We start from the raw sequence: 11,433 nt of genomic DNA, 5'->3' as shown, positions 1-11,433 counted from the left end.
TTTTTTTTTTTTTTTGGATCAATATCCAATTGATCACTGCTAATATACATAAATACAACTGACTTTTGTGTATCTGATCTCGTATCCTACAACCTTGTTAAACTCACTAGCTCTTTTTTTGTAGACATATAATCCTTAGTATTTTACAGATAGACAATCACGTCACCTAACAATAAACGCAGTTATTTCTTTTCAATCTGTCTGCTTCTTTTTTTTCCTTCTTTATTGCACTGGCAAGAACTTCTAGCACAATGTAGCACAGAAGTGGTGAGAGCAGACATCCTTGCCTTCTACACCCAATGTTAGGAGAAAGTATTCAGTCTTACAAATTAAATATGATGTTAATTATAGATTTTTTTCATAGATGTCCTTCATCAGGTTGAGACAATTGCTTGCTAAAAATTTTTATCACGACTAAGTGTTGAATTCTGCCAAATGAGTTTTCTGCATCCATTGACATGACTTTGTAGTTTTTCTTATTTTTAGTCTGTTAATGTGATGAATTACAGGACTTCTGGCTTTAAATAACATTTATTCCTCAAATTTTTATTCCTTTAATTAAAAAAAAAAAGCTTTGAAAATAAAATGAAGCATTTGATTGATACCAAGGTGAAGTATCAATAATACAGAACTGAAAACATTTGAGCAAATAAAATTTCCCATCAGGGAACTTCACTTCAAGAGACATGTATACACTGTATTTTTAAAAGAAATAACTATCAAAGATACCAGCATATTCCATTTATATTTTACTGTAAACATGATTTAAAAAAAGTTAAAATCAACTTGATAGAAGCTGTTGAGCGTTTTGTGAATTCAAGAGCAGGCATGAAAACAGGACAAAGAAAACTGGTAAAGTGAAGGTAATCATTCCCTTTCCGTGTTGGCTCTGGTTGCTACGTCACGATTTGTTTATCCAAGAGCGATGCAGAAGCAAGAGAAATCAAAGTCAAACCTGCATTAGCCATGTCTTAGGTCGAGGACCCTTTTGTTTCAAGAGTGACTGGCAATGCCATAGGATTAAAAATTATAATCTACCTAAGAAGCCTGATTCATCAGTGACTACAACCCAATTCCAGGCTGATGCAAAGCAGACATACGAAGCAAAAGACAGACCATCTAGTCAGCAGAAGAAAGGAAGAAAATACGGAGAGGGCTTCTGCTGGTTCACTCAACCCAGAGCATCTGTAAAACTTCCACGGATGTTTCCCTCCTGACAAAAGCTGGAAAACCAGTCAGCTATTGCTGGTTCCGTGGTGGAATTCTCACCTTTCATGAGGGAGACCAGGGTTCAATTCTTGGCCAATGCATCTCATGCACAGCTGCACCTGTCTGTCAGTGGTGGTTTGTGTGTTACTATGATGCTGAACAGATATCAGTGGAGCTTTGAGGGTAAGATGGACTAGGAAGAAAGGCCTGGTGATCTACTTCTAAAAATCAGCCAATGAAAACCCCATAGATCGCAACAGTCCAATCTGCAGCTGATCCTGGGGATGGTGCAGGTCTGGGCAGTGTTTTGTTCTGCTGTTCATGGTGTTGCCGCGAGCGAGGGCCAACTCTACGGCAGCTAACAACAATCCTCCACATAAACCCACCTCTAACCTCCCAGCAGCAAAACCACTCAGGCTGGCTAGTCTTTTAGCACAACCACAGTAGTGGTCCATTACCAAACAGGAGTCTGGTAAGTGCTAAGGTTCCTTGGAATGGAATTTCATCCTGCAGTTTAATCTGCGTATGAACTGTAACAGACTCCAGAGATTTGAGATTTTAGCTCTAGGTGTGGCTGGTAAGCTCAGTCCTCGGGCTGCACAAAACACGCTAAACTAGCGGGGAGGATCCAGAGTCTGATTAATGTACCCACCTTTTCAGGAATTAATTACAAGCACTCTATTATTTAAAAAAAACCAAACCCATTGCCCCATAGGATTTCCAAGGAGCACCTGGTGGATTTGAACTGCTGACCTTTTGGTTAGCAGCCACAGCTCTTAACCACTGTGCCACCAGGGTAAGGAAAATCCCTCCTGCTCATTATCTTCCATGCAGTCCTTACCACTGCACTTCCAAAGAGCTGATTCATTTCAAATGCCTCAGGTTTCCCAAGAGTCTCTGAAGATGTATCACCCTCCTTAAAAAGCTCTGTTTAACAGGGGTAATCGAGTAGGAAATGATGAAACATCTTTTAGTAAAAATCATCTTTTTAATTTAAAAAAAAAAAAAAAAAAGCTTTGAAAATAAAGCATTTGATCGATACCAAGGGGAAGTATCAATAATACAGAACTGAAGACATTTGAGCAAATAAAATTTCCCATCAGGGAACTTCACTTCAAGAGACATGTATACACTGTATTTTTAAAAGAAAGAACTATCAAAGACACCAGCATATTCCATTACTCACCTGTCTTTTAGCTTCTCTCAGTTTTCTTTTGAGGGCTGTCAAAATTCTCTGTACTTCCCATAATCTTTCTTCTTTGGACAAATCCTTTATCCCACCCTGCAAATCTCGATGTAAACAATTCAAAAGAAACTCCTAGAAAACAACACCGCATATCGATTAGTATTCCATGTCTTATTATTTTAAAATAACAATCATGCAATCTCTAAAGATGTAGAATCGACTATTTTCAATTACCTTGAAAGGAGTCAACTAATGGCATGAATGACTTTTTCAAGGACATGAGTGAAAAAGGGCATTGTGCTCTCCTTCGTCAATTTACCCTGGTTCAATAGTAGTTAATTCACATTCCCTCAAACACATGATTAACCAGTAAGAACGGGAGCTGAGAGCAGATCAAAAGGAAGAAAAGCAAGCAGGGATCTGAAATTTGCTCAGAAAACGTGCATGCAAATAAAAGATGGAATAACAATCAAATGTAAGTCTTGAGTTTCTTAGTCAGTCTTGCAAAAAAAAGCAAAACCAAACCACCACACAACCAAATGTTATACACAACAGCACAGCAGAAGGCACAGGCCTTGGCTCGAATTCTGGCTCCAGAGCTCAGTAGTAGGCAGGTGGTACACAGAACTTCTTTACCTTCCTGATCTCAGTGCCCTTGTCTGTAAGGGACGGTGATGACAACAGCAAGCCTGTCCGGATTAGCTAACATTCTGGACTGTTTACAAGCCCGGCACGGTGCTGAGCTCTTTCCATACATTATTTCATTTATGCTAATCTTCACATCAATCTTCTGAGAGCATCCGTTTTAAACTGAGAACACTGAGGCTCAAGGAGGTTAAGTGATTTGCCTACAACCAGTCAATTAGGAGCTGAGCAAGAATTTAAAGCCAGGTCTTTTGATTCCAAAACCTGTGCTCTTTCCACGCTGCTGCTCTGTCTTCCCTGGCATGCCACAGTGCCAGATGGAAAGCTCTGGCTCCAGTGCGGCCTGAAAAACGGGGCTAACACAGCCTCAGCCACACAGCAAGTGCCCCATAAACCAGAGCTGGTAACAATGGGACTCAGCCTCTAAGCGGTCAGATCAAAGGCGGCTCTTGAAGGCTACATCTCACATACCTGTCTTCTGATCTCCTCCTTGATGCTCTCCTGGGTGTCCGGCAGTGTGGGCATAGTGGCCATGTTAGACCACCGAAGAGGTTTTGTCACTTGCTTCAGTACCACATTTCCAAAGAGCTCTTGCACATGTGTGAAAAACACATACAGGACACGATTGCTAATCTAAAACAAGATAAAAATATTTTCAAGAAAGCTATTAAAATTATAACTTTATTTCATTTAATGTTTGTCTATCGCAGTGTTTGCTTTTATCCTTGACATATGAATGAAAAATATCCTCAGTAATGACCAATTCAACAAAAGAAAATGGAGAAATTGAGTTAAATCATGTATTCAAGAACCATAAAGGATTAAAAAAAAAAAAAAAGCCAAGAAAAGAACGCAGACGCTAATGACTACCTTTTTTTTTTTTTAGTTTTACTTCTGGTGAAAATACACACAGCACAGCCAGCTCCCGTTCCAGTGTTCAGACGCGATGCTCAGTGGCACTCTTTGCATTCTTCACACGGTGTTCTGTTCTAGCTGCTTCACTGCCATTTACTCAAGCTCCCTGCCCCTAACCTTCTCATCTTTGCTTTAAAATAGCTGTTGACCCTTTGGTCTCATATATATATATGTTTATAAAAACGCAATACTCAAGGACTACCATCTTTCCTTTTTGGGCTAAACTGCTACTTAGTTTAAAGGTGACTTGAGGGGATAGTTTCAATTCAGTGTTTGAAGAGCAACTCAGGGCCATAGTCTTGGGGACTCCTCCAGCCTCAAAAGTTCCAGCAAGTCTAGATTCTTTAAGAATCTGAAGTCCTGGCCCACAATTTTCTACCTTTTTATCAGGATTCATCTACTGTGTTCCTGACCAGAACATTCAATAGTGGTAACCAGGCACCATCTAGTTCCGACCTCAAGGTTGAGGAGGCAGCGGTTCATGTAGACAATTAGTCCTGTAGTCCAGTTCCTTCTCTGATTCTTGGGTTTCCTTTCTTCTCTTTTGTTCCGGATGAATAAAGACCAATCGTTGCATCTTAGATGGCTGCTTATAAGCTTTAAGACCCCAGACACTACTCACCATACTGGGAGGTAGAACATAAACTTTAAGAACTATATTATGCCAATTGACGGGATTCTCCCATGAGACCACGGCTCTAGGCCCTCAAACCAAGAGAACTAATGCCATGAAGAGCCTGGTTATGTCTAATTACTATCAGCATCTGTAGCCCCACCTCCCTTTTGGTTGTGGTTATTGTTGCAAAGCCACCACCAATTTCTTCTCAAGCAAGCTACACATGGCTGCTTTTCTATCACTACAATATTAACTGATTAAAAAAACCTGATGTTCTTCATTTTCAAGTGATTTAAGAGAACTTTTAACTTCCATAAGGGGGTCTAGTAAGGAATAATGAGGGAAGTCAGAGCACCTGCAGTGCTAATGCTGGGTTGAGGCTGGGAGAGACCCTCACCCAAATGTGCACACTTCAGTGCATACCTGCACAGCCAGTTTTTAAACATGATGACCATATGCTGGAGCCCAGGACATTATGCTGCCTGAAAAACTAATGAAAGAAATGACTTCCTACCTGGAACTTACTCTTACAATACACCTGAATCTTCTGTGATACTGCCATCTCTATTACAGTAATATTAAATAATAATGTAATATTTACCAAATTCTGAAATCATACCTAATACAAATGATCAAACTGAAAATCTGGAAACATTCTGCTGCTAAAATATACTCAGTGGATAATGAAAGAATCTTTAATAAAAGAAGACACTGATTTATAGTGACCAATTATGCAGGCCAAAAAGAGAGCTTAAAATGAAAAGTATACCCATCATCTCATTTTCTGTTCTTTGCCTGAGTGAAATATTAACACCTCTAATTTAAGGAAAACATATACCCTATGACAGCACAAACTGCAGCAATAAATGAGGGCCAGATATGAGAGCTGCAAAAAGACTCCAATTAACTCATTACTCAATTCCCTGAGACACCTTCTCAGATTAAGATACTATAAAATGCTTCTCTAAGATCCATCTTAGGAATAAAATCCTCAGGTTAAATCTTTGACTAAACTAATTCATGACAGACTCCTCTGTGCCTGAGTTGGACATACGTGTGTGTGCTATAACTAAGCAATAATGCTATTTGATGAAATCATTGAAATCTTGAAAATTCTATACATCAAGTTTGTAACTGCAGGTACCACTGTCTCCTCCTCTACTCGTGACAGATTACCGCCATCAGGACCTGAATTTTAAATCCACACTAAAGACTGTACAATATTCAAATGACATAACTACAAGCTAACGGACAAATATGCTCATTATCTCACATGTCAGTACGAAAAAAGACCTATATTCAAGCTAATCCATTGCATAAAACCAAAACCCAAACCTACTGTCAAGTCGATTCCAACTCATACGGACCCTACCGGACACAGCAGAACTGTTAATTACTCTATATGCTACTCAGCCACAGATTCTCAGGGCCAATACCAGAGGAGATGTGGGCAGGGAAGCCCACGTACCTGAACCGTTGGGCTGAGCACTATAGAAATGTTCTGTATGTTCATCTTTGTTTCCAGTTCCTTGGAGATAACATGGTCCATGTGTACAATCAGCCAGGAAATGAGAAGATAGTTACATTCCGGCAGTTCCTTCAGTAAACGCTGGAATTCCTGCACTTTCTCATTCTCGGTGCCCCGCCCACAGGCCTCTTCAAACCGGGGCATCAGCTCTTTGGTAAGTAAATTCTCTGGAAGGTCTCGCAAATACTGCTTCAGCAAACTGGCTACAGTGTTAGGCTCGTATTCGTCCAAGTTTGGAGACTCTTCTCGGTCATAGGCTGCTTTTAGCTCATCCACCTTTGATTTAATTCCTTAAAACATTCAAATTGAAAAGAGAAAGAGAATACCAAAAAAAAATATATATATATATCAAACACACAAGCTTTCGTCACCACTACACCCACCCTGCTGAGGAGATCTGGGAACAAACCTCTAGTTACGAATTATTTATCTACACGAGATTCAGACAGTTCTTCTGTAAATAATAGAATGTAAAAGACAACACTTCAAGAGTGATTCTAACCAAAAGTTAAATGATAACTGAGAAACTCATTACTCAGAACCAATGTAGAGCAACTAGGGACATATTAAGCAAATACACTAACTGATTCAGGAAAAACTAAAAAACAAAAAAATTGTTCAAAGGTTAATAGGTAAAAATTCTGGCAAAAATTAAGCTACAACTCAAGCACAAGTCTTGTTCGCCATAGCAGGTGTGGGTAGCGGGATGTCAGAGGCACCGCCACCAAGGAGTTACAAAACCCGTCACAAGACTAACAACATAACGCAGCTCAGTGTACGTGGATATTATGTTCCAGAAAGGTGTGAGTAATTACTTTTTTCTAAGTAGAAACTGCATTTTAAATGCCAAAGGTGAGTTCGCTATCTAAACAAACTCTGAAAATTATTCTCCATTCAAATAATTCCCACCTAATTTCTATTTTCAAGTTTGAATTCTTTGTTTTCTTAAAAGCAGAGCTGAAACAAAAAAGTACAGTGAAGTTTGGGTTTCTAAAACCAAATGTTTTTGCTTATCTCATTGGACAGGAAGCAACAATGACACACAGCATGAATGCTTTTCCAACATTACATGCATTTTAAAGTCTTTAGTCCAATCTGCATTGACATGACATAATTCAGTGACAATCGCTCAAAGAGTACAAAGTAGCTGTTTGTTGTTTTTAATCTTAACATTTAAAACTTTAGGCCAATTATGTGAAACAGCCACAAACTAAGACTGACAGTTTCTAACAGTAAACACAAATACTAAAGTGCCATCTAACCTGGACAGCATTTTCCAACCAATACAGTGCTTATGGTAGCTTTGGCATTCCTTGTCTTCTGTGAAAGCCTGTTAATGGCATTACCATAAACTTGTAACTTACCCAGCACTGACAAAATAAAATCAATAGTGACAATTACAAAATAGTATAAACCTTATTTTTTGCATGATCTTTATTCTGAAGCAGAAAGGTTAGAAAATAATTTCAATATTCTTGCTTTTATGACAATGAGTAAAACAGTGAGCAATAACTTTAATGAAGATCTCTCGTTCTCTCTCATATATTTATATATAGATTTATCTCCCCCTCAGCGGTACCTACCCAGTAAACTGCATAAGTGGGTAATTAGAACATGTGTTTGGCTTGTTGTTACTCTGAAACTGTTATCAAAATGCTTTCCTTTTAAAACCTGGACACTTCAAATAAAGCATTCGAGTGAGAGAGAGAAGAGCATGTCAGACTTTAACGCAAAAAATCATAAACTATAGAAAAAATGTGTCAACCAGAAACTACCACAGCCAGTTTAGTCCAGCCCCACATGCTTCCACCTAACATTCTAACTGTAAAGTTATATAATATTATAAACCTTACTTAACAGGGACCTTCCAAACCCATTCTCCTGAAACTTGCTCACAGTAAAGCTAAAACCCTTGCACCTCCCACAAACAGGAGAAAAGGCCTGCAGCCCAATCGCAGACTTATTCCCCCGACCCCCTTCGAGAGGACTGGCCTTTGGGTAAGGGACAACTTTTCAGAATCCCGTTTTTTCCCCAACTAACTTTCTCAAAGGACCTTACAGAAACAGACTGCTGTCTTTCTCAAACTGAAGTCCTTGGTATCTCCTCTCGAGTGTCAGGCTTCCTGGCTGCAGCAATTTGGTTTACTCCCAAAGAAAATCTTTGTTAGAATTTTTATAACTTGACTCCAGAATCTGTCATTTAACAAACGTATAAAATTTAAATCATTCAAAGTAACTTTCATTTTAGTTGCAACTTATCTACAAATAAAGGAGAAGCAAAAATCTTCATCAGAAACCAGCATTAGCATTAGCATTCAGAAAGAAAAGTCAGAGCCTCGCCCTGTAGAGTCCACAGCATGCTGAACACAGCACACGGCCAGGAAAAGAGAGCAAGGGCCAGGAGCTTGGCTCCTACGAGTCAATTCTCAGGCAAGCAGCTCAGCTTGAAGGCTCTTCACACTAGTAAAGAGAAGTGCTGCAACTCTGAATCTCCAAAAGAGTGTAAACATCAAAAACAGGTCAAAGACAAAGAATCCTTTAAGCAAAGCTGTAGACACTTTTCAAAGACACTTTCACCTAAAATAAAATTTCTTCATACCTATCAAGGTTATATAAGACAAGCAGCTTATTTTATTATTGTCTAAATTTTAAGATCAGTTCATTACAAATTATTCTTAAAAGTCAATTTTTCAAATTCATTTAAATGTTATGTACCACTAAGGAGTTATAAATTCAAATTCAATGCCTGATGTATTTACTTTTCTCTATACAATAGTAGCAGTAAAGCCTTGTAGTAGAAGCATGTTATCTACGGGATTATGTAAAGGTTCCCCAGTTACCAAAAATGCCTGCCCTTTCTCAACCAAGTTTAAGTATCAAATCTACCTTCCAGAAATGTATATAAACCAATTAAATGGAAAAACGAATTCTGAAAAAACTAAGCCTAATCTCTTTATATATCCTAAATGTGCATGTCTGAACAACTCCTCATGAAAATGTCTGTGATCAACAATTAATTTTATAAAATAAATATCGAAACAGAAGTTGACGCCATACCAAGAAATGGAATAACAGGCATTTAATGATTTGGAACACAGATGTTGCCAAGGGTCAGGACTTTCATCCTATGCCAGTACAAACGTCACACTGCTTTACAAAAAAGTCATTTTACTTTAAATATTATACACTTCGTTTGATTTTAGACACCTGATATGAACACGTTCTTGCCAAGTATGAAATCCAAATCTTCATACACGTGGGATGTAGATAAATGGAAAATTAACTGCATTAATGTGCGCAACCGCTGCACAGGACTGACAGAGGCAGTCACATGTGGGGCCTAAACATTTAGCAAGTAACATTTCATGCCCCTTAGCTGAGCTCAGAAAATACAGTATCCGATTGTGTTAGTAAGTGTGTCTCTTGGCCAAGAAGCTTCTGAAGAGCATGGATATCCTTCCTTCCCTTGCTGCTCTCTACTGTCCCTCACAACACAAGCCTCCGCTTAGTCAGGAAAGAAGGTCTGAGTGACCGTGGTAAGTGAGACTACCCACCCACTTCATTTTGTCTCAGTCCAGGATGCTGCAAGCTACGAACAACTCATAAGATAAATTGTCTTAATGGAAGGAAATAGCATTAAAAAAAATCAAACTGCCAAAACACACAAAGGGGAGGGGACATTTTCTTCAATTTGAAAGATAAAGAAGAATGAATAAGGTTTACTAGGACCCAAGCCACAATTTTCCTCACAAGTTAATATTTTTATTTCCTTGGAAAAATTAAAGTGAAGTTACTTTTTCAAACCCACCGAGCTAAGTGCATGTACCCAATACCTGAAACTCTGTAGATGCCTTCACACTTCATGCCGTACTTCTCCACGTAATCTAAACACTCCCGGAACACTGCAGGCAGGCGAATGCCATCGTACATCATGGTCCTCTCTGTGGCGTCAGCCAGAGGAATCCCAAAAATGGGTCTGAGACTCGGAACATCAACTTGAAGCACCTCTGGCTCTGGAATTGGCTTTTTCTTTTTCTTCTTTTCCTTCCACTGTTTAACAACATCGGCTGCAGTCAAGTCTTTCGACTTCTTCTCTTTATGTTTTTCTTCTTTGTGCTTTTCTTCTTTATGTTTTTCTTCTTTGGGTTTCTCTTTTATTTTAAAATCCTTCTCCTTCTTTTTAGAAAAGCTGGGCTTCTTGAAAACATGGATTCCCTTGGACCTCTTCATTTTGGAAGGACTTTCAGCTTCATCTCCGGAGCTATCTTCCTGAAACGCGGCATAGCCTTCAGCTGCCAAAGAAACATAGAGAAGATAAGTTACGTGTTTGCTTAATGTCAAACTACCCATATACATGCTTTCTAAAAACAGAACTAAGCAAAAGTGTCACCTGGGATTACCATCTAGCTTTTCACTTCATGTCCAATCCCTCCTGGGCGCTCCCGGTAGTGAAATGATTTTCTTCGCAGCTAAAACGAGCTGCTGCAGTGACAGCTCCGGATCACAGGAGGGCGACATGCAGACAACCTGTTATCATCCTTGCAGTAGTAAGTGGTGAAATCTGGTTTTGTTTTACAGATATGTGTAAGAGAAATTCTGGCAAACCAAGAATTAGAAATACACAGGAAGGGCTCTGCAGAGGGCTAGTGGAATGAGTCCTTCTCCAAAACAGCATCCCTTCATCTGGTAAACAATGTCCCCTGCCACACTGACTGACTGGTGAAGGCTGTCCTCAGAGACACTAGCTTTAATTAGCTTAGGTTTCTTCATAGTTGAGGTCTGTAACTGGAGGCACTCTCCAGCCACAACAGCACAAACCGCACCACTGTCTAGATGTTCCCTGATGACACTCTGCACTCCTGTCACGAGCTGTTAACTGACACTGCAGCCTCAGGTGGGTGGAGGACAGAACAGGAAATCCCCCATCTTTTACAATGGTGGTCAAAGCCACCAGCCACTTCCCTGCGCCAGAAGCCCAGCTTGTCATACACTGAGCATGTGCCTAGCTACTTTACATCACTTCAGTCATCACAGTTTAGTTTTATGGTTTTTAAATATCTATCACTCTCCTACAGAGCCCTGGTGGTGCAGTGGTTAAGCGTTCGGCTGCTAACCAAAAGGTCGGCAGTTCAAATCCACCAGCTGCTCCTTGGAAACCCTATGGGGCAGTGCTACTTCGTCCTACAGGGTTGTTACGAGTCAGAATCGACTCAGTGGTGACACGTTTGTTATTTTTGTTTGTTTAATCACTCTCCTAAGAGCCCTAGTGGCACAGTGGTTAAAGTGCTTAGCTGCTAACTGAAAGGTTGGTAGTTCAAACTCACCAGCCACCCC

At 39.7% G+C, this 11,433-nt stretch overlaps 1 protein-coding gene across 1 annotated transcript in view; it reads right to left on the bottom strand.

Moving 5' to 3' along the window:
* The window catches only part of RALBP1 (ralA binding protein 1), a 26,502-nt gene extending 15,245 nt beyond the window's left edge, over positions 1-11,257 (bottom strand). The window contains exons 1-4 of the mRNA XM_023740053.1: positions 9,933-11,257; positions 6,040-6,389; positions 3,512-3,673; positions 2,396-2,527 (exon numbers count right to left, since the gene is read on the bottom strand). Coding sequence (XP_023595821.1) covers positions 2,396-2,527; positions 3,512-3,673; positions 6,040-6,389; positions 9,933-10,455 — 1,167 coding nt within the window. The 5' untranslated portion in view covers positions 10,456-11,257. The remainder of the gene's footprint in view (positions 1-2,395; positions 2,528-3,511; positions 3,674-6,039; positions 6,390-9,932) is intronic.
* Between the last annotated feature and the right edge of the window lie 176 nt (positions 11,258-11,433).

Source organism: Trichechus manatus, unplaced genomic scaffold (genome assembly GCF_000243295.1).
Source record: "Trichechus manatus latirostris isolate Lorelei unplaced genomic scaffold, TriManLat1.0 scaffold00146, whole genome shotgun sequence".
NCBI lineage: Eukaryota > Metazoa > Chordata > Mammalia > Sirenia > Trichechidae > Trichechus > Trichechus manatus.
Note: the sequence above shows the minus strand (reverse complement) of the source record. Positions and strands in the feature narration are given on the sequence as shown.